Raw genomic sequence first — 23,375 nt, forward strand, 5'->3', positions numbered from 1 at the left:
CACATGGGGAGATCACGGGGGGGATGGAATAGATCGCAAGTCAGCCTGCGACTGGGGTCGGCCTGGAGATCGCGGGGGGGGGGGGGCATCGAATGGGGGTGGGGGGCATTAACTGGGGTCGGCCTGGAGATCACGGGGAGGCATCAGATGGGGGGAGGGGGTGGGAAGAGCTCGTGGGTCACTCTGGAAATCGCTGGGGGGGGGGTCCAGATCACGGGGGGTTGGCCGATCGTGGGGAGGGAGACAGGTCGCGAGGAGGGAGGCAGATCAGATTAACTTGGTGGGCCGGGGGGAAGCACACCTGCTCCTCTTGTCCCACAAACTATAAAAAGCACTTACCTGCTGGATCCGGCAGTTCTCGCCTCTCTTTAGCTGCCGGGTTTCCCGAGCTCTGGGAAACTCGGCCCGCAGCTGTTAAATCTAAAAGGCTGCTAAAATCAGAGGCACGCAGCCTCATTAACATATTTAAATTACTGACCCGCTTCTCGAGTGTAGGTTACTTGCCCAACCCCCCAACCTGCCCTGAGTGCGGTCGAGTTTCAGATATTTAAGAATTTAACCCGCCCATCTTGGGAGGGTTAAAATTCCCCCTGCATTCTCAGAACAAGTACACATAGGATATGGCTGGCTCAGAACCACCTAGTTCCATTGAGCAGAGTGTTTTGAAGAGACTTAGGAGTGAATGACCTGGAGTTCCTGCCACTGCGCACCAGATTTTGTGGCACTAACTAGTCAGGAGGGACCTGGAAATGGAGCGAGATCCATAATGCTGAATCCCTGCCCATTTTTGCACCTGCTCCATATTATTTTGTCATTTCCGACGGCACATGGAAACATCCACCCATTTAAAGGTTGATGCACTTAAATCTGGCAGTAAAGACACAATGATGTCCTATGTTAAATTTTCCATAATTTCTGTCTCTTTTACGGTCTTAATAATGCTAGTATAAAACTGGCTTCCAGGGTTCAAGGTTATAGTGGGTACAGTAGCATAGTGGTTATGTTACTGGACTAATAATCTGGAGACATGAGTTCAAATCCTGCTAATATTGGCAGCTGAGGAATTTAAATTTAGTTAATTAAATAAAATCTGGAATAAAAAGCTAGTATCAGTAATGGTGATTGTCATAAAAACCCATCTGGTTCACTAATGTCCTTTAGGGAACGAAACCTGTTGCCCTTACCTGGTCTGGCCTATATGTGACTCCAGACCCACAGCAATGTGGTTGATTCTTAACTGCCCTCTGAAATGGCCGAGCAAGTCACTCAGTTGTACAATCCCACTACAAAAAGTGGTTCAAGAAGGTGGCTCACCACCACCTTCTCAAGGTTAATTAGGGATGGGCAATAAATGCTACCCTTGCCAGTGACACCCACATCCAGTGAATAAAAAAAAGATGGAAGTGAGTTTAAAGGGATTAGCTTTACATTTACAGATGTGATAAAAACTTTGTAGTTTTGTAGGGTTTTTCTGGGTTTTTTTTGCTGTTGCCACCTCCTTTGCCATCTGGTTTTGTACCATTGGCTGAGGGCCTGCCAATTCCCCTGCCCCCTTTTACAGACAGGGCACAACAACGCGTCCATCAGGAATTTCCTCTATCTTTCTTTCTTGAATGAAGAGGAGAAGAAATAGAGAGTGGTATGTTTGGTGAGGCTGTACCACTGGCACATGACACTTGCCTGCCGGTGTCCTTGCACTGGAGCATATAAGCAGAGACTGTTATCTCCATTTGATTTAGGAGCAGTGCATGAGAAGGCTTTGCTTTCCAAAGGATGCCATCATAGAGTTATGCTGCAAGCAGATCTGCAGCCAATCTCCACCACATGCACCACTCTGCCAGTGCTCTTAAGGTCACCAATGCCCTTAACTTCTCTTGGGTCATTCCAGGCAGTCACAGGGGACATCTGTAACATAAGCCAAACATCTTTACACAGATGTAAAAGAAAGAAAGAACTTGTATTTATATAGCATTTTTCATGACCTCAGGATGTCCCTAAGTGCTTCACAGCTAATGGAGTACTTTTGTAATGTAGGCAAATGTGGCAGCCAATTTGTGCACTGAAAAATCCCACAAGCAGCATGAGGTAAATGACCAGATAATGTTATTTTTTTTGTGATGTTGGTTGAGGGATAAATGTTGACCTGGACACCAGGAGAACATCCCAGGTCTTCTTTGAATAGTGCCTTGGGGATCTTTTACATTTACCTGAAAGAACAGATGGAGCCTCGGTTTAATGTTTCATCTAAAAGATGGCACCTTTGACATTACAGCACTGCAGTGTCCTAGATTACGTGCTCAAGTTTTTCGACGAGGGCTTGAACCTAACAACATTTTGACCCAAAGATGAGAGTGCTACCACTGAGCCACGGCTGACACCTGTATCAAGCAAGTCACAGATGCATTGTTCTCTAGAGTTGGTAATTTCATAAGCTTTCTTACGGACAACCAGTGTGAATATGATAGTGTGATTTTACTGAGGGACAGGATTCTCCATGGTCGAAGAAATTGTAGATTGGACCCATGTGGCCATATACATTCCCTTCATCAACAGGAATAGATAGCACACTCTCCATGTGAAGCTCATTTTAACCAGCAGCACACTGTCATTCAAGTGAATGCTCGGTTCCCTGGAAGCTGCCATGATGCCTTTATCTTAAGGCAGTACATCATTTCACCACTTCATCTCAGAAAGGCACATTTCTGGGTAGATCCTCAGAGACCAAGCTATTCTCTACAGCCATGGCTGATGACAACCTGAATGCTTTCCCATAACTCCATCTGAGCCCTGCTACGACAAGGTCCATTGAGAAAGAGACAACTTGCATTTATATAGTGCCTTTCGCAACCTCAGGACGTCCCAGAGTGCTTTACAGCCAATGAAGTAAAGACCATAAAGCATTCATCTACCATAATCATCACAGTGCACACAGAAAGTGCACAGATTGATCTGAGGAATCCTGCAATATATCCTACATGTAAGCCATGGGTGTGATATGAGGAGCCCTGATGTCTATGCGTGTGCCATCTGCAATGCCTTGTGCTTGAGGGAATCCTGCTACCTTGTAAAAACACTGTACCCTGTCTAACTGATGGCTCCTTTCCATAGGGAAGGTGATGAAAGTGTTCCCCTATGCAAACATAGGGGGGAATTTTAACCCCAAGGACGGGTGGGTTGGTGACGGGTAGGAAGGTAAAAATTTTAAAATTCTCAAACCTGTCCCCAACCCGCTAACTTCCAGTTTTAACGGAGGCGGGTTGAGGGGCAGGCGACCAATCCGCTCTCAGGAGGTGGGTCGGTCAATAAAATCTTTTAAGGGGGCTGCGTGCTTCCACTTTAACTAGATATTTATTTTTAACGCATAGAAGCTGGGTTTTCTGGGCCATGGGATTCCAGGCAGGTAAAAGGAGGTGAGAAGGGCCGGATCCATGAGGTAAGTGCCTTCAGTGCACTGCTTGTGGGCCAGAAGGAGCAGGAGTACTTCCCCGCAGCCCACCAAGATTGCCTCCACGCAATTGGACCCTGCGGTTGTCCGACTCTTCCCCCCGCGCTGTCCGACTCTCCCCCCCACCGCCCCGCGCTGTTGTCCGACTCTTCCCCCCGTGCTGTTGTCCGACTCTCCCATGTAAGAAAAGCTTTCTGTATAATATTGTAAACCTTACTAAGGAAAAACATTATGTCAGCTTTGCTATGAACAAAGGGTCTTTCTGTAGGTCCAAACAAATTTTCTACGACCTTGTAAAATGGGAGGCCTTCATGGGCAATTAAACATTTGGCGCCGTCCGTGGTTTTCAGTTGGAAAAGGAGGTATCCCTAACTTTGTTATGTTTTCCTTGAAGATGGAGTTAGTACCATCTCAGAGATCACAAATCAATAGAGGGTTGTTAGTACCACCTGTTGTATGCACAAGGGCGTAGAGACTGATAGCAGCCCCACGGGACAGAGGGGGTGATTGAGGGAAGGCCCGTACAGAGATAATTGCCTTGAATCTGTATAAAGTTGGCTTCTTTTCCACACAGTCTTCAGAATGTTCTCTGAGCACGTCTGGACAGCTCATTAATTAAGACTCTCAATGGTGCACTTCAAGGTCTTTGTTATGTGATCAACTTTGTCAGGTTATATTCATCTCACGAGCATGCTTGATTGTACTTTTGTATTTTAACATCTTTGTCACTTGTTACAACTTCTTAATAAAGCCATTATACTTTGGAACAAACCACCTCGTGACCTTTTGATTAAGGACTCGAACAGTAAAAGTATAATTACTTACACCCTGCAATGTCTGAACACCGCCCCCCCAACGATGTCCGACTCCCCCCGTGATGTCAAAATTAGTTCCTTCGATTAGTTAGTCCCTGCCATCTCCATTCCTCATTATTGATGCTAAACACAGAAACTTAATGAAATCTATTTGACTTTTTTGTAACATAAATATTCCTTATGAGACTGGCACCAATTCCATCAGTCCTGTAAATTAGTAAATTCCAGTTTTGTCCTGTTTTTAATGCTTATGTATAATTTTTAAAATATCACCAGGATGCAGAACATTTTGAGGGGGGAAGGGGAACAGCCGGAAGTCGTGGTCCATGTGGGAACCAATGATATAGGAAAGGGTCACGGTCCTGCAGTCAGAGTTTCAGGAGCTAGGGAGGAAGTTAAAAAGCAGGACCTGAAAGGTCCTGGATTACTCCCAGTGCCACGTGCTAGTGAGTATAGGAATAGTAGGATAGGACAGGTTAATGCATGGTTAGAGCAATGGTGCAGGAGGGAGGGCTTCAGATTCCTGGAGCATTGGGACCAGTTCTGGAGCAGTAAGGATCTGTTCAAGATGGTCAGGTTGCACCTCAACAGAGCTGGGACCAATGACCTCACGGGGAGGTTAACTAGTGCTGTGGGGGAGGGTTTAAACTAATTTGACAGGGGGATGGACACCAGGATGAAACATTAGAAAGGAGAAACAAGGCGCGCAGAGGACTGGGAGGAACAAGTAGCACCAGAATAAAGAATAATTCAGAAATAGGAGGGATCAGACAGGGGGCACATGCGAGGCAGTCTAAGATGAGTTTAGAGTGCATGTGCGTAAATGCACATAGCGTGGTAAATAAGGTTGGTGAGCTGCAGGCTCAAGTCGCCACATGGGGCTATGATATAGTTGCACTAACAGAAACCTGGCTACAAGAAGGGGAGGATTAGGTACTTAATTTTCCTGGCTACAAGATATTTAGGAAAGATAGGGAAGGAAAGAAAGGAGGGGGGTGACAGTATTGATCAAAGAAATTATTATAGCACTGGAAAGAGATGATGTAGTTGAGGGGTCAAAGACAGAATCTATTTGGTTAGAATTAAGGAACAATAGAGGAGCTATTACGCTACTGGGTGTATACTACAGGCCACCAAATAGTGGGAAGGAGATAGAGAAAAACATTTGCAGGCAAATTACAGAAAGATGTAAGAACTATAGAGTAATGATAATGGGGGACTTCAATTATCCCAATATAGACTGGGACAGTAAAGGGCAAAGAGGGGAAGGAATTCCTGAAATGTGTTCAAGAGTACTTTCTTGAACAGTGTGTTTCCAGACCAATCAGGAAGGAAGCAGTGCTGGATCTAAATCTGGGGAATGAAGTGGGGCAGTTGGAGCATGTTTCAGTGGGGGGGGAATTTGGGGAAAAGTGATCATAATATCATTAGGTTTAGAATAGTTATGGAAAAGGACAAAGAACAAACAAATGTGAAAACGCTTAACTGGAGGAGGGCTAATTTCAGTGAGTTAAAAAGGGATCTTGCCCAGGTGGATTGGAATCAAAAATTCCACGGCAAGACAGCAATTGAACAATGGGAGGCTGTCAAGGAGGGGTTGGTTCAGAGTAGACACATCACTACAAGGGGGAAAGGCAGGTCATCCAAAGCTAGAGCTCCCTGGATAACTAAAGATTAGAATGAAACAGAAAAAGGAAGCTTATGACGACTGTAAGGGTCATAATACAGTAGAGAACCAGGCTGAATACAGAAAGTACAGAGGAGATCTAAAACTTCAATTATCCTAATATAGACTAGGATAGTAATAGTGTAAAGGGCAGAGAGGGGGAAGAATTTCTGAAGTGTGTGCAGGAGAACTTTCTTGATCAGTACGTTTCCTGCTCAACAAGGAAGGAGGCATTGCAGGATCTGGATCTGGGGAATGAGGTGGTTCAAGTGGAGCAAGTGTCAGTGGGGGAAAATTAGGGAATAGTGATCATAGTATCATAAGGTTTAGATTAGCTATGGAGAAGGACAAGGAGCATTCTAGAGTAAAAATACTTAATTGGAGGAGAGTCAATTTCAGTGGGATGAGAACAGATCTGGCCTGGCTAAATTGGAATCAAAGATTGGCAGGCAAAACTGTAATCGAACAATGGGCAGCCTTTAAAGAGGAGATGGTTCGGGTATAGTCTACGTACATTCCCACGAGGGAGAAAGGTAGGGCAACTAAAGCCAGAGCTCCCTGGATGACAAAAGAGAGTAAGATGAAGTAGAAAAAGGTATGCCAGATGTCAGGTTGATAATACAAGTGAGAACCAGGCTGAATATAGAAAGTTCAGAGGGGAAGTGAAAAAGGAAATAAGAGGGGCAAAGAGAGAGTATGAGAATGGACTGGCGGCCAATATAAAAGGGAAACCAAAAGTATTCTATACGCATATAATTAGTAAATGGGTAGTAAGAGGAGGGGTGGGGCTGATTAGGGACCAAAAAGGAGACCTATTCATGGAGGCAGAGGGCATGGCCAAGATACTAAATGAGTACTTTGTATCTATCTTTACCAAGGAAGAAGATGCTGCCAGAGTCACAGTAAAAGTGGAGGTAGTTGGGATACTGGATGGGCTAAAAATTGATAAAGAGGTGATACTAGAAAAGCTGGCTGTACTTAAAGTGGATAAGTCACCAGGTCCGGATATGAGATGCATCCTAGGTTGCCAAGGGATGTAAGGGTGGAAATTGCAGAGGTGCTGGCCATAATCTTCCAAACATCCTTAGAAACAGGGGGGGGGGGTGCCAGAGGACTGGAGAATTGCAAATGTTACACCCTTGTTCAAAAAAGGGTGTAAGGATAAACCCAGCAACTACAGGCCAGTCAGTTTAACCTCGGTGGTGGGGAAGCTTTTAGAAACGATAATCCGGGACAAAGTTAACAGTCACTTGGACAAGTGTGGATTAATTAAGGAAAGCCAACATGGATTTTTTAAAGGCAAATCGTCTTTAACTAACTTGATTGAGATTTTTGATGAGGTAACAGAAAGGGTAATGCAGTTGATGTTGTGTATATGGATTTCCAAAAGGCATTTGATAAAGTGCCACATAATAGGTTTGTCAGCAAGTTGAAGCCCATGGAATAAAAGGGCCAGCATCACTATGGATACAAAATTGGCTAAGAGATAGAAAATAGAGAATAGTGGTGAACGGTTGATTTTTGGACCGGAGGAAGGTATACAGTGGTGTTCCCCAGGGGTCGGTACTAGGACCACTGCTATTCTTGATATATATTAATGACTTGGACTTGGGTATACAGGGCACAATTTCCAAATTTGCAGATGACACCAAACTTGGAAGTGTAGTGAACAGTGAGGAGGATAGTGATAGACTTCAAGAGGACGTAGACTGGCTGGTGGAATGGGCGGACACGTGGCAGATGAAATTTAACGCAGAGGAGTGCGAAGTGATACATTTTGGTAGGAAGAACGAGGAGAGGCAATATAAACTAAAGGTACAATTCTAAAGGGGGTGCAGGAGCAGAGAGACCTGGGGGTATATGTGCACAAGTTGTTGAAGGTGGCAGGGCAGTTTGAGAAAGCGGTCAAAAGACCATACGGGATCCTGGGCTTTATAGATAGAGGCATAGAGTACAAAAGCAAGGAGGTTATGATGAACCTTTATAAAACAATGGTTCAGCCACAGCTGGAATATTGTGTCCCATTCCGGGCACCGCACTTTAGGAAGGATATGAAGGCCTTAGAGAGGGTGCAGAAATGATTTATCAGAATGGTTCCAGAGATGAGGGACTTCAGTTAAATGGATAGGCTGGAGAAGCTGGGGTTGTTCTCCTTAGAACAGAGACTGTTGAGAGGAGATTTGATAGAGGTGTACAAAATCATGAAGGGTCTGGACAGTGTAGATAGCGAGAAACTCTTCCCATTGGTGGAAGGGTCAAGAATCAGAGGATACAGATTTAAGGTGATTGGCAAAAGAACCAAAGGCGACATGAGGAAAAACTTTTTTATGAAGCAAATGATTATGATCTGGAATGCACTGCCTGAAAGGGTGGTGGAGGCAGATTCAATCCTGGCTTTCAAAAGGGAATTGGATAAGTACTTGAAGTGAAAAAAATTGCAGGGCTATGGGGAAAGGGCGGGGGAGTGGGATTAACTGGATTGCTCTTGCAGAGAGCCGGTACGGGCTTGATGGGCCAAATGGCTTCCTTCTGTGCTGTAACATTCTATGTTTCTATGAAAAAAGGGAATAAGAGGGGCAAAGAGAGAGCATGAGAATAGTGGCCAACATAAAAGGAAACCCAAAAGTCTTTTATAAACATATAAATAGTAAAACAGTAGTCAAAGGAAGGTTGGGATCGATTAGGAATAAAAAAAGATCATCTTGTGGAGGCAGAGGGCATGTCTGAGGTACTAAATGAATACTTTGCATCTGTCTTCACTAAAGAGGACGCTGCCATTGTAGCAGTAAAAGAGGAGGTAGTAGGGATATTGGATAGGATAAAAATAGATAAAGAGGAGGGTGGAAAAATTCAATAGGGCCTATTACTGGGCGTGGGTAGCGTGATCCACTATTTACCCGTGCCCAATGGCCCCTGCGCAGGCAGGACGAGAACTTCGTCCTGCCTCAGTACTCACCTGCAAGCTGCGTTCAAATCCAGGCCTTCCACGTCGAGTCAATGCAATTCGCACTTTCCACAGCAGGGGGAGCCCCAAACTCTTAAAGGGAGGATGTCTCTTAAAATCATTCAAAAGTAGCCAGTATCTGCTATTCGCTAAAAATAACAGTCTGCTGTCTGCAATGAGTCTGAACGGAGATCAGACATCACACACATAAAACACAGATGCAAGTCCCATCCCTGTGTTTATACAATGATGAGTTATGTTCAAACATTGAATAAAGGTTGCGCACTACTAAATCCCACACCCTCCAATCTGCATGCCAGACCTCACCAATCTGCCGATCTGAGTTTGTACCTGGCCTGCGAGAGTATGTGCACCAAGGTTCTCTGCTGATGCACAAGATGCCTTGGTGCAAGAGATGGACAGAAGGAGGGACATCCTATATCCGCCGGGGGGGGGGGACGGTGGGGGCAAGAGGCCCTCCAGACATATGCCCAAAAGGCAGTGGGAGGCAGTGGGGGATGAAGTCAATGCCAGGCGCATAGCATCATGAACATGGATGCAGTGCAGGAAGAAGTTCATTGCTTTGACACGAGTGGTCAAGGTGAGTGAGGTCAACTGTCCAGTGGCGTCTCCTACCAACTACACCACTAGCCGCATCCAATGTTCCACACACTACACCCCCCTTCACCCACCTACCAGTACTCAACTCTGCCAATCATATGCTTCCTCTCACCCTCACACATTACCACTGTTGCAAGCCGCTCACCCATAATTCACAGGCCACACACACTGGCAGCTATTCAAACATGACAGGCACATCACCCAGACACATGTCCCACTTTCTTGCAGGAGAAGGTGGTGCATATCAGGAGGCAGCAAGTGGCCGTGGCATTTATCCCCTCGAGCCTGTTCCGCCATTCAATGAGATCATGGTGAACCTGTGACCTAACTCTATATACCCGCATTAGCCCCAATCCCTTAATACCCTTGGTTCACAGAAATCTATCAATCTCAGATTTAGAATTCACAATTGAGCTAGCATCAACTGCCATTTCCAGAAGAGCGTTCCAAACTTCTCCCACCCTTTGCGTGTAGAAGCATTTCCTAACTTCACTCCCGCACACCCTGGCTCTAAATGTTAGGCTATGTCCCCGTGTTCTAGTATTCAAGTCTAGGAGACCTCCAAAAACAGTTACAAATGTCTCAGCAGCCAGAAGAAATAATCCAGCCACTAACCTGTAAATCCTGCATGGTCCTTTTAAATAGCACTGGTTGGTGTCCTCCAGGCACTCTAAGACACGTTCAGATGGTTGGGGTTAAGACTGTGCATTGAGCTGAGCGTTAAGTCCCAAAATAGTTTCTGTCACTTTAAATCAGCATTGCACACTGTGTCCATTTTCTCCTTACTTTACATGCTGCTTACATTCGGTATTTGCGCATGTGTTAATTCCTATACCAAGATGGCGTCCGCTGCCGTCACGCTAGAAACGTGTGTGCGCATCCAAGACGCCATCTTGGATGTTCGAGAGGCTGCGTAGCGCTGAAATAAGGGGGGGGGGGGGGGCGGAGTTCACGGCCCAATTTAGCGTCTGAAGTACTTAAAAGATTGGAAGTACTCAAAGTAGAAAAGTCACCCGGTCAAGATGGGAAGCATCCTAGGTTACTGAAGGAAGTAAGGGTGGAAATTGCGGAGGCTCAGGCCACAATCTTCCAATTCTCCTTAGATATGGGGACGATGCCGGAGGACTGGAGGATTGCAAATGTTACATCCCTGTTCAACAAAGGGGAGAGGATAAACCCGGCAATTACAGGCCAATCAGCCTAACGTTGGTGGTGGGGAAACTTTTAGAGGCAATAATCCGGGACAAAATTAATTGGCACTTGGAAAAGTATGGGCTAATAAATGAAAGTCAGCACAGATTTGTTAAAGGGAAATCGTGTTTGACTAACTTGATTGAGTTCGTTGATGAAGTAACAGAGAGGGTTGATGAGGGTAGTGCGGTTGATGTTGTGAATATGGACTTTCAAAAGGCATTTGATAAAGTACCACATAATAGATTTGTTAGCAAAATTAAAGCTCATGGGATTAAAGGGGCAGTGGCAGCATGGATACAAATTTGGCTAGAGGACAGAAAGCATAAAGTAGTGGTGAACAATTGTTTTTCCGACTGGAGGGAAGTGTACAGTGGTGTTTTCCAGGGGTCAGCAATAGGACCATTGTTCTTTTTGGTATATATTAATGACCTGGACTTGGGTATAGAGGATATTATTTCAAAGTTTGCAGATGACACAAAACTCGGAAATGTAATAAACAATGTGGAGGATAGTAACAGACTTCAGGAGGACATAGGCAGACTGAAATGGCAGACACATGGCAGATGAAATTTAACCCAGAGAAGTGTGAAGTGATGCATTTTGGTAGGAAGAACGAGGAGAGGCAATATAAACTAAATGGTACAATTTTAAAGGGGGTGCGGGAACAGAGCGACTGGGGGTGCATATCCACAAATCTTTGAAGGTGGCAGAACAAGTTGAGAAGGCTGCTAAAAAAGCATATGGGATCCTGGGCTTTATTAATAAAGGCATAGAGTACAAAAGCAAAGAAGTTATGCTAACCCTTTATAAAACACTGGTTAGGCCTCAGCTGGAGTATTGTGTTCAATTCTGGGCACCTCACATTAGGAAGGATGTCAAGGCCTTAGAGAAGGTGCAGAAGAGATTTACTGGAATGGTGCCAGGGGTGAGGGACTTCAGTTATGTGGAGAGACTGGAGAAGCTGGGGTTGTTCTCCTTAGAACAGAGAAGGTTAACGGGAGATTTGATAGAGGTGTTCAAAATCATGAATGGTTTTGACGGAGTAAATAAGGAGAAACTGTTTTCAGCGCCAGACGGGTCGGTAACTAGAGAAAACAGATTTAAGATGATCGGCAAAAGAGCCAGAGGTGACATGAGGAAACATTTTTTTATGCAGCAAGTTGTAATGATCTGCCTGAAAGGGTGGTGGAAGCAGATTCAATAGTAACTTTCAAAAGATAATTAGATAAATACTTGAAGAGAAAAATTTTACAGGGCTATGGGGAAAGAGCAGGGGAATGGGACTAATTGGATAGCTCTTTCAAAGAGCCAGCACAGACACGATGGGCCGAACGGCTTCTTCCTATGATGTACCTACTATGATTCTAGAATAGGTCCTTGAGAATAATTGAAAAAAACTGTTCATTAAGTTTGCCATTTTCTTACTTTTGGAAGGGGAGAGATCAAGTAGCAAGATAATTGGAGGCAAAACCCGTTTCTTTTTTATTTTTTTCACCTTTTTTAAAATTAGTCTTATTTAGCAATTATCAGATGAGTACTCAACCATAAGGTCATTGTGGGGCTTTATCCTGGAGTATTCCTTTAAAAATAATTAAGTATATAGTTTAAATCCCATTAGAAACTTTTTTCAATTAAATGTCTAATTTTACCCTAGAGTTTACCCTTAAAGCTGTAAAAAGTACATTTCAGCTGATAGCTAGAACACGGACAGCTGAAAAAAATCCAGATATGATTTTTTTCTAAAAATGTTGTAAAATCATAGAATTATAGAAAGGTTACAGCATGGAAGATGGCCATTCGGCCCCTTGAGTCCATGCCAGCTCTATGCAAGAGCAATCCAGCTAGTCCTACTCCCCTGCCCTATCCACATGGCCTTGCAAATTTTTTCCTTTCAAGTAATTATCCAGTTCCCTTTTGATGCCATGATTGGATCTGCCTCCACCACTCCCTCAGGCAATGCATTCCAGATCCTAACCACTCGCTGTGTAAAAACGTTTTTCCTCATGCCACTTTTGGTTCTTTAGCCTTAAATTTATGTCCTCTGGTTCTTGACCCTTCTGCCAATGGGAACAGTTTCTCTCTATCTACTCTGTCTAAACCCCTCATGATTTTGAATACCTCTATCAAATCTCCTTGCAACCGTCTTTGTTCCAAAGAGATCAACCCCATCTATCCACATAACTAAAGTCCCTCATCCCTGGAATCATTCTAGTAAATCTCTTCTGCACCCTCTCTAAGGCGTCACATCTTTCCTAAAGTGTGGTGCCCAGAACTGGACACAATACTCCAGTTGTGATCGAACCAGTGTTTTATAAAGGTTCATCATGACTTCCATACTTTTGTACTATGCCTCTATTTATAAAGCCCAGGATCCCATGTGCTTTTTTAACCACTTCCTCAACCTGCCCTGCCACCTTCAATGATTTGTACACATATACCCCCAGATCTCTCTGTTCCTGTACCCCTTTTAGAGTTGTGCCCTCTAGTTTATATTGCCTTTCCCCGTTCTTCCAACCGAAATGCATCACTTCGCACTTGTCTGCGTTAAATTTCATCTGCCACGTGTCCGCCCATACCACCAGCCTGTCTATATCCTCTTGAAGTATATCACTATCCTCCTCACTGTTTACTACTCTTCAAAGTTTTTTGTCATCTGCAAATTTTGAATTGTGCCCTGTACACCCAAGTCCAAATCATTAATATATATCAAGAAAAGCAGTGGTCCCGGCATCGACCCCTGGGGAACACCACTGTACACCTCCCTCCAGTCCGAAAAACAACTGTTCACCACCACTCTATGTTTCCTGTCCCTTAGCCAATTCTGCATCCATGTTGCTACTGCCCCCTTTATTCCATGGGCCACAATCTTCATGATTAGACTACCATGCAGCACTTTATCAAACGCCTTTTGAAATCCAAAATGTAAACATACGGCTCTATTTGGAGCAAAAATAGATGTAAAAAATCGACTGGAGCTACAGTGCATTTTAGGCACATTGTAAATGGCTACTGTGAGAGAATAAATTGAATAGTGAATGTCTGAATAATAATCAGAGAAACAGAAAAGAGAAAAAAGAGATGAAAAGTGGAAGAGAAACCTGGTGACAAGTTGGAAATCTTGGAGAAATGCACCACATGAAGCATTGCTGATGTATATGGACCATGAAGGTTCAATCTCTATGCCTCTCTTTCTTCATACTACTGTGTCCCTATCTCTTTTTCCCAGGACTATTAAAGCAATGAGAGGGAGTGGGCTGGATCCGGGACTGTTGCAGCAGTGGGTGGGAGTGGGCTGGATCCGGGACTGTTGCAGCAGTGGGAGGGAGTGGGCTGGATCTGGGACTGTTGCAGCAGTGGGAGGGAGTGGGCTTTGCCCTTTGCAGTGGCAGTAGGAGCGGACCAGATCAAAGGCCATTGTGCAGCAGGAGGGAGTGAGCTTGGCTACTGCAGCAACTGTGATAGCACGGCAAGCTACAAATCCAAAATGACGGAAAGAATTGTTGAGGGAAGAAGCTTCCCATGAATGATTTGGTTCGCACCCAATCAGACAGAACTGAGACAAATCTAACACCACCCTGCAACTCCCCCCGCCCCCCACTGACCCCCGTACTAGCATAATTCCACTAAAGATTAATTATTTTTAAAGAGCCCTCACAAGATCGTAAATTCACATCTTAAAGTTGCAAATTCATAAAAAATGCAACTTTGTGCCAGGATTCCCATCCCTAGTGTTTACGGTGTTATTACACATAATGATCCAAGCAGTTGTTTCTCTATCCTGTTGATGGCTAGATGATCAGAAGATATATTTTGAATACTCAGTATTTGAACATAAAACATGTAATAAAGTGACATTAGGCTTTATAATATTAAATGGATTATTTTTTTGGAAAGCAAAATATCATTGACTATTAAAGTTAGCAGTACTTGACCCATACAAACCAACATCTGTTAATCTCTTCTTACCAGCTCTGTGAATTCATTACTGCCCAGGTCCAATCGATTTATCTGTGTCAGTCTGTGCATTGACCTGCAGCAAATGAGAATAAAAGGATTCAATTCCAAACAAATTGTCATGTCATTATGGTTGATTCAAGTCCCCATAATGCCACATAAATGTACACAATTAGGTGTTACGGACCGAAAATATGGGAAAAACAAAATAAACAATTTGTATTTATGTATCAACTGTCACGTCCTCAGGGAATTCCAGACTGCTTCAAAACCAAATTGAAGTGAGGCCACTGTTGTTATGTAGGCAAGATTGGCAGCCAGTTTGCATGCCTGGACCCACAAACAATAGTGAAATATATGACCAGTTAATTTGTTTTTGGTGATCTTGATCGAGGGATAAATGTTGGTTGCAAGGGACAAAATATGTCAATCTGCAGTCCACAAATGTATTAACCGGGTCACTGATACATGGTTTGCCAGGGCAAGAACCTTCATCATTTTCCTTTGGAGAGCCAGCAATAGGAGGAATAAAAAGGAAAAACTGCAAAAGCTGCAAACCTTAAACAAAAACAGAAAATACTGAAAATACAAAACAGATAACAGCATCAATAAAGAGAAGACATTGGAGTAGATTTTCATCTTTCTGCTGGGCATAAACTTGCGTTGCAAATCGGCTGCCCATTATAAAAATCGCCCAATTTTCATTTCCATTCATTTCAATAATGGGTGACCAATCCGCAACACCAGTATTATGCCTGAAGGGCAAGTTGTGAATCTGCTGATGTTTTGACGAAAGGGATGGCTACACACTTGAAATTTCATAACAGTAAGATAGTTTGCTGGATCATTCCCAAATGGCAGGATTTCCCTAAGTCCAGGGCAGCACTGATTGCACACAACAACTTGCATTTATGTAGCGCCTTTAACGTAGTAAAACATCCTAAGGCACTTCATAGGAGCATTAGGAAATGAAATTTGACACCGAGCCACATAGGGAGAAATTAGGACAGGTGACCAAAAGCTTGGTCAAAGAGATAGATTTTAAGGAGCGTCTTAAAGGAGGCGAGAGAGGTAGAGAGGTTTATGGAGGGAATTCCAGAGATTAGGGCCTAGGCAGCTGAAGGCATGGCCACCAATGGTGGAGCAATGAAAATCGGGTGATGCACAAGAGGCCAGAATTGGAGGAACGCAGAGATCTCGGAGGGTTGTTGGGCTGGAGGAGATTACAAAGATAGGGAGGGGCGAGGCCATGGAGGGATTTGAAAACAAGGATGAGAATTTTAAAATTGAGGCGTACCGCAGCGGGAGTTAATGTGAGTCAGCGCACACAGGGGTTGTGGGTGAACAGGACTTGGTGCGAGTTACAATACGGGCAGCAGAGTTTTGGATGAGCTCAGTTTACCGAGAGTGCAAGGTAGGAGGCCGGCCTGGAGAATGTTGTAATAGTTGAGTCTAGAGTTAACAAAGGCATGGATGAGGGTTTCAGTATCAGTTGAGATGAGGCAGGGATGGAGACGGGCAATGTTACGGAGGTGGAAGTGGGCGGTCTTGGTGATGGGTTCAGAAGCTCATCTCAGGGTCAAATCGGTCTGGTTCAGCCTACGACAGTGGCCAGGGAGAAAAATAGAGTTGGAGGCTAAGGAATGGAGTTTGTGACACATGTAGCCCTCTGTGCCCCTGCCCACATTAGTGGTGCAGTCATTAACTGTAAGGGCTACCACTCCATCAATGTGCAGTTCATCTCTGACCATCTGCACAGGATCATGTAGGTCAATGCTTCCCCAGTAACAGTCCTGAGCCATAATTTTCTTCTTTAGTGGAAACCAACTGTAAAGTCGGCAGGGTGGGCTTTGCATCCACCTAATTTGGCTGTTGCTGACACTGGAGAATTTCCTGAGTTAGTCTAAAAAGAATGATGTTGGTGGGTCTGGAAGTGTTGTCATCCTGAAAGATAGCAATATGCTGCATGCCCATTCGACCCCTGCTATTGGACACTACCTAACCATGTTCACTGAACTGTGTGACAGCAGACCCGTTGGTAGGAATGAGATTGTTAAAGCCTCTTTTTACAGTTCTCTCCGTGTAATTGCCAAGCCTGTACAAGGTGAAGCAGGCAGCCTATTGCATATCGGAGCCTCTGTAGTAACCATCTGAGCATTCATGAGAGCTGGCACAATTGATCTTATGGCCTCGCTCACAGGGAGGCTCCATTGCAGATGTGCCTGGGGTTGCCAGTCACTCGATGGTAAACTGTGGTGTTCCAATTACATTCAACAACACTCAGGTGGTTGCGCACTCCTTCACACTAGTCATCATCGTTTGATGACCGATTGGCACAATCTTCAATGACTGCAGCAATTCCTGCTGCCCTGAAAGCATCCTTCTTTTAAAAGCATGTCTGGTAAGGTCCAGATCCCTGTCCTCATCAACTGAGGATGGAGAGACCTGGCCCTCCAGACCGTAGGTTTCTATTCCCCGTTGGCCACCATTTCTTGCTCTCGCTCACTTGTGCTCAATGCACTACCCAAAATACTCCCTGCTCTCAAAACCCCGAGTAGGTGAAACTGAGCTAGTGCTTTGCCAGGGTTAGAGTGAAAGGACAGCACACGCTCAACTCAGCCCAACTCAGCTTCACGTGGCATGTCTAAGAAAAAGAGGAACAAGTGTTATAATGCTGTGTAGATGACAACTCTTGAGATATAATTTTCCACTGAAAGATTAGCATAGAAATGTGCTCTAGTGTTTTGTTTTATTTCAGTGAGTAAGTGAATGGATAGGATCAGAAAAAAGAGCAGGAGAAGTGTAGCACAAACCCTGATCTAGGGCCAGGTCTCCTTCTCCCTTACCTCTCTTTCGTTAATGGCCTCTGTTATGTTTTAGGGTTTTAATCTAAATTTTTTGTTGGGTTCAGCAACTTACTCCCTATGAACTGGAATGTGCTTTTATCTGCCCAATATCCAAACAATATGTTGCATATCCAGGGATGGATCAGAAAACCCTCATCACTGTATTTTGTTTTATTGGTTATATCACATGTCCTCATGTGATCTGCCTAGCCTTCAGAAGGCAGTAGAATACTCACTCTATGAGACTGGCTTAGGGTCAAAATTGCCAAACAGTAAATGGATTCCTTAACTATCCCTCTTTGCAAGATAGAAGGTAGCAGTCATATCTACTGTGTTAAACTGAAATGGAAAATAGACCTAGCACAGGGTCCCTGAATATTAAAGCTTTGTGGAAATTTGCTACTGACCATCCACGGAATCTCACTGGCCTATCTTTCTCTCCAATGCGTTTAGATAGACTATTCAATTGGACAGGATAGGCTGAAGTATAAGGGCCGATTTTACAAATTCATACTCCTTGCAGGAGCATGCATCAGAAAATCAGAAAATCAAAGGCATGCGCCCCATAATTTTAATGGATGGAAAATTATGGAGACATCAGTTGTGATTTCCTGATATGCACTTTCAGTTGGTGAGGCTCCTCACTGGGAGTTTACATTCATAAAATCGGCCTATACTTTCAAAGGTTGTTTGGGACAAATGAAACTTAATTAGTTAACTTGTAAACTCAAAAAGAGCTTCCAGCCAAATATATAATCAAACAAAAGCAACAGGGTGCTTGTATTTGAATTGAATAGTAAAGCTAATCCCTTAGATGCCTGTCACAGACATAACTCACTGGATTTGCTTCTCTACGCTCACCTGAAAATGGGTATTGTAGCAATGGTAATTGAAGGAGAATATGGCACCCAGGTTTCCCTCTGAGACTCTGACCCTAAAAAAGCCCATCATAATTTTCCTCTGGGGAACCTGCAAGTATGTGAAGCTGCTCATGCATATGTAAATGGAAACAGGTGGGCATGATTTGCTTGACACTGTTATTTTCCTTGCTTTCCACTCCTACACCACCCCCAGAAATCAACACCAATATAAAAGTGACTGTGGGAAGGCCAGAATGGTGTCCCAGAGGTGGGTGAGCAGAATGGAGGCCATAGCTTCAGGCATGCAAGAGAGGCACAGCCAGAAGCAGGTCCTTCAGGGAGTGTCATCTCAGTCTTGGAAGTTCATATGAAACTACTTCTACTTTTTAATCACCATTTGTATCCTTGCCACGAAGAAAGAAAGAACTGGCATTTACATAGCACCTTTCACGACCTCAGGACATCCCAAAATGCTTCACTGCCAATGAAGAAGTTTTGAAGTGTAGTCACTGTTATAATGTAGGGAAATGCAGCAGTCAATTTGCACTCAACAAGGTCCCCCAAACAGCAATGAGATAAATGATCAGATAATCTTTTTTTAATTATGTTGGTTAAGAGAGAAGCCACCTGCTCTTCTTCAAATAGTGCCACAGAATCTTTTACATTTACCTGGGAGGACAAACAGTGCTTTGGTTTAATGTCTCATCCAAAGGACAGCACTTCCAACAATGCAGCACGCCCTCAGTGCTGCACTGAAGTGTCAGCCTAAATTATGTGCTCAAGACGTTGGAGTGGGATTTGAACCCATGACCTTCTGACTCAGAAGTGAGAGTGCTACCTATGAGCTAAAGCTGACACTTTCTTACTAATTTGTGCCCCTAGCCTCTTACATGGTGCTCCCTGAGTGACAGAAGGTTGAGAAGAGTGTGGCTGGGACATTTCTGGTGGAACTTCCAAAGACCAAGCTGACGCTTGTCTCAGTGAAGCATCTGTCCCTGAAGGACCTGCTTCTGGCTGCCCCTCTCTTGCACTTGCAAGGGTTGCCACACCCTGGTATGAAGCTTCTTCATGTGCTGGCATCAGAGGGGGCTGGAAGGAAGGTACATCAGTCATTATCCTGAAAGACAGCAAATTCTGTTACCATTCCTTGTAGCTCACTGGTGCTGACCACGGGTTCAGTTAGGCTAATTGTAAGAACAATTAAGTCCTGAAAATCCTGAGTTATGGTGCTGTTGAATGTGTCTCGCAAGGAATCTATGGAAGCAGTCGTAGCTACCATGTTGGAAGCCACGGTTGCCTGTCGAACCTCCCCCTGACGTCTTGTTGCTGCAGGCATCTCCTGGACTGCCATACGCTCCAGTGTGTTCTATACAACCGGACAAACTTCCAGCATTGGGGTTGCAGATACAGAGCGTGGGCTCTTTTATTAACCATCTCCACCACATTCATGGATACCAGTGTACATATGGAACATGTGGAGTTTCAATCGTGCCCAGGAGGACTTGGATGTCTTTATTAGAGAAGTTCTGGGTCCTTCTCCTCGCTGTAGCCCTATCCTGTTACCCTCTGGACAAAGATAGAATTTGACTGGTCATAATGCTGCCAAAATATTATTAACATATTGGGGAGAAATGCATTGAAGTAATTTGAGAGAGAAATGGAAGAGTGAAGCAGTGTTTGTGACTTACCTGATTGTCTCCCAGAGTGCTGCTGAAGAGTGCAGGCTGCATAGTACTTTTAAAAGGCTACACATAAATTTCTTGGAGGCTCAGCTTCTTACACCATTTTACACAGGTTTTACACCAATGCTTGCACCAATAGATATAAAACATGAAAAAACAGCCGTGTATCTCCCCCTAGAGGCCAGAGGCAGATATAACACTTTTTTAAAGGTGCAAAGACAGTGTAAATCACATCGAGGAAATTCTGGGCCTAGGAACTTCCATTTGGGCCCGGGTTGTGTGAAAAGGGTACGGCACAGAGCCTTCAGCAGTGGCGTGTGAGTACAGAAGTGTCTCTGTCTGATTTAGAACAGTCAGGGTTAGGGCATGTTCAATTTTTGGGGCCTGTTAAGATGTTTAATTTAAACACAAGGGATAGAACATGGCCCAATATTAATCACTGCACAAAAAATCCTTAATGGTTTGATTTCTCTTTTCTATTTTATTGTTACATGCAACTGTCCTGGATAGCATGAGGAGCTTAGTGTAGATCTGTCCGGCAATCCTCTTTAGTAAACATGAGTCCCTTTTGATGAGGCTGCCTTGGTCTTTGAGGAGGCCGTGGTTCATAATTGGCAACTGGCCCCCTCTTTGGGATTGGCAGAATTGCCCCATAATCTTTTGGTTCAGTTCTTTTCTGCTTGCACAGAACAGATAACTCAAAATGTTGTGAGGCCGCAAACATATGGCGTACCGTTTAAGTAGCATGAAAGGAGGGCTGAAATACTAATCACTGCTCAAAGAGTGGGGGGTTGGCAACTATGAATATACGGGGGGTCAGCACACGAACGGCCAGGCACATGCTAATAACCACCACCTGACATATGCCACAACAACCCAAACTCACCAACATCGGGGTGTATTAGTTCAAGCTTAAAGCATGAAGTTACCAACACAAAGGATACAGTAACCACTCAAACCCATATATACCTGATCCTTGTGAACATGGATATTTCTCACTGGCTGGAATAATACTACACTTCTGTCTCTTTTAACTTTCACACACTGATACAGTATACTGTTGAGCTGAAAAAGACTGCGCATTCTTAGTGCAAGAATATATATATTTCGTTGATCTCCCAATTTGAATGTTTCAGGTCAATTAGGATTGGAGGATTGGGGGAGGGGGTAAAAGGAATGAGGAGCAGCTGATAGGAGAGGGGTAGGTTGGAAAGAAGAGTGGGAAAAGGAGGGGAAGGAAAGAAAGGGAGAGCAGAGGAGGCGAGGAAGGGAAAAGGGAAGATGGAGAGGGGAGAGGAGAGGAGGGAAGGAGAGGAGATGGTGACAGTGTTAGAGGGGGATTATGGGGTCAGAGGGAGGGGAGTACAGGGGCAGAGGGAGGGGAATGCGAGAGAAGAGAAGGGGATGGAGACAAGAGAGTTAAGAAGGGGATAGGGGAAGAGGAGGGAGATGGGAATAGAGGGCAGCCATGGGTCAGGGATTCACATTGGAGGTGGGGGTGTGCTGGAGGTGCTGCTACACGAAAATCATCTTGGCTGCAATTACAAATACAAATTTACTGAATTTGCTTGTTTTGGTGGCAGCAGAGGCCCACTTTTTCTGCATCTTAAGAGCTGCTGCTAGATTGGCCAACTGTGTTACTCCTCGTACCTAATGGAGAAAAGTACTGTGTGGAAGTATGAACAGGGAAAGTAGCATTGGGAAGCCAGTATATTCTGTTCTCCTGAAAACATTACAGAAAAATAAATGTGCCTTTTGGAAACCCATGACTGTGGCTATCCACTATAAATGCTTAGTCATTTACTAATACATTAGAAGGTCTTCAATAGTCTTCATTCTTCACCCTAATGAACATTAACATTTCAGGGATAATCATTATTCAGTTTCCGTCAAAATACTGCTGTTTCACAGTCTCTAGTGTCTAGTAAAAATTCAAAAATACATCACCATGGCTATTACACAGCTCCGAATTTCAAATAACAATGCCCACAACTTTGTCTGGAATTAGATAAGGCTGATTATATATTATTAATCATCCTTATCTAATACTCTAAACAGAAATGACCTTCACTCAAAACAAAGATGGCTATCTGTAATACTTGCATTAAATAGGCTATGCATATTGACTGTATAAACCTCACAATGTTTGATTCCCCTGTTATTAAAGTAATTTTTACACTGGCACTTGTTTAGATTCTGGGAAATCAATGTCCGTGAAACAACTTGAAGTTTATACAACTAAAGACACTTTTATAGCAAGAAAGAACTTTCATTTATATAGCATTTTTCACAACCTCAGGACATCCCAAGGCACTTTACAGCCAATGAAGCACTTTTGAAGTGTACTGACTTGTTGTAATTCATGCAAAGGTGGCAGCCTTTGCTTTTCTTCAAATAAGCCATAGGATCCTTTAATCTGCTTTAGAGGGCAGGCAGGGCCTCAGTGTAACATCTCATCCAAGCAATGGCACCTCTGAGTGCAATTTTCACTCAGTACCGCACTGAAATGTCAGCTTAGATTTTATGCTCAAGTCTCTGCAGTGGGACTTGAATCCACAATCTTCTGACCTGGAGGCAAGAGTGCTGCTACTGCGCCAGGGCTGGGAGACAGGTGCACGTGCACAATCTTCCAATGTTTACAATGCTAAAACTGGCTCCTTTATGCTGGCAGCAAAATTGTAAATCCAGTTTACAGTCTCCCAGAATCCAACCTAAACAAGAGCAAGTATAAAAGTAGCTTGAATCTGACTCCCATATGCTGGTGGCAGAAATGTAGGTGCATGAAACATTGGGTCTGTGATTCTGCTACCGAGATAAGGGAGTTGGATTTAATAGTGTAAACTCAAGAAACTTTAATACTGTTCTTTTAATTCAGCTCTCCAGAGTGCTGTCTGGGAACTAGCTGCTGGTGGTTATGCTGTTAAATCTGTTTTCCACAGGCTACTGAAAAGGGACACAACAGCATAAGCACCGGGAGCCAGCTCCCAGATGGTGGGAACCCAGAATCTGAATTAAAAGAACAGCTTAAAAGCAGCTTCAGGGTGCTAGCTCACACTTACCAGTCTCCCAGAATCCAAACTATACAAATGGTCATGTAAAACTGGCTTTGAAGACAAAGGGAAAAGCTTCAACGGTGCATGCTCCTAGCAATGGAGATGAGTAGGGGAAGGGGAAAGCAGCATCAGCTAACTAACATTATGGGGTAAAAATTCATTTGTGCCCAAAAACAGGCCCGCGGGGAACGATCTCGCGTCTGAATGGATAGGCCCGAGACGCACGTGATATTGGGCCCACCTCTATTGGTTGGTTGGAGTTTGTGTCAATGTATTGTGGCATCAGAGATACCCC

The 23,375-nt window shown here is 44.1% G+C and overlaps 1 protein-coding gene across 2 annotated transcripts in view; it reads right to left on the minus strand.

Moving 5' to 3' along the window:
* The window catches only part of lrrc7 (leucine rich repeat containing 7), a 231,913-nt gene that overhangs the window by 146,585 nt on the left and 61,953 nt on the right, over positions 1–23,375 (minus strand). For both annotated transcript variants that reach the window (XM_067989712.1, XM_067989711.1), the window contains exon 6: positions 14,652–14,715. In XM_067989712.1, coding sequence (XP_067845813.1) covers positions 14,652–14,715 — 64 coding nt within the window. The remainder of the gene's footprint in view (positions 1–14,651; positions 14,716–23,375) is intronic.

This window comes from Heptranchias perlo, chromosome 9 (genome assembly GCF_035084215.1).
Source record: "Heptranchias perlo isolate sHepPer1 chromosome 9, sHepPer1.hap1, whole genome shotgun sequence".
Taxonomy (NCBI): Eukaryota; Metazoa; Chordata; class Chondrichthyes; order Hexanchiformes; family Hexanchidae; genus Heptranchias; species Heptranchias perlo.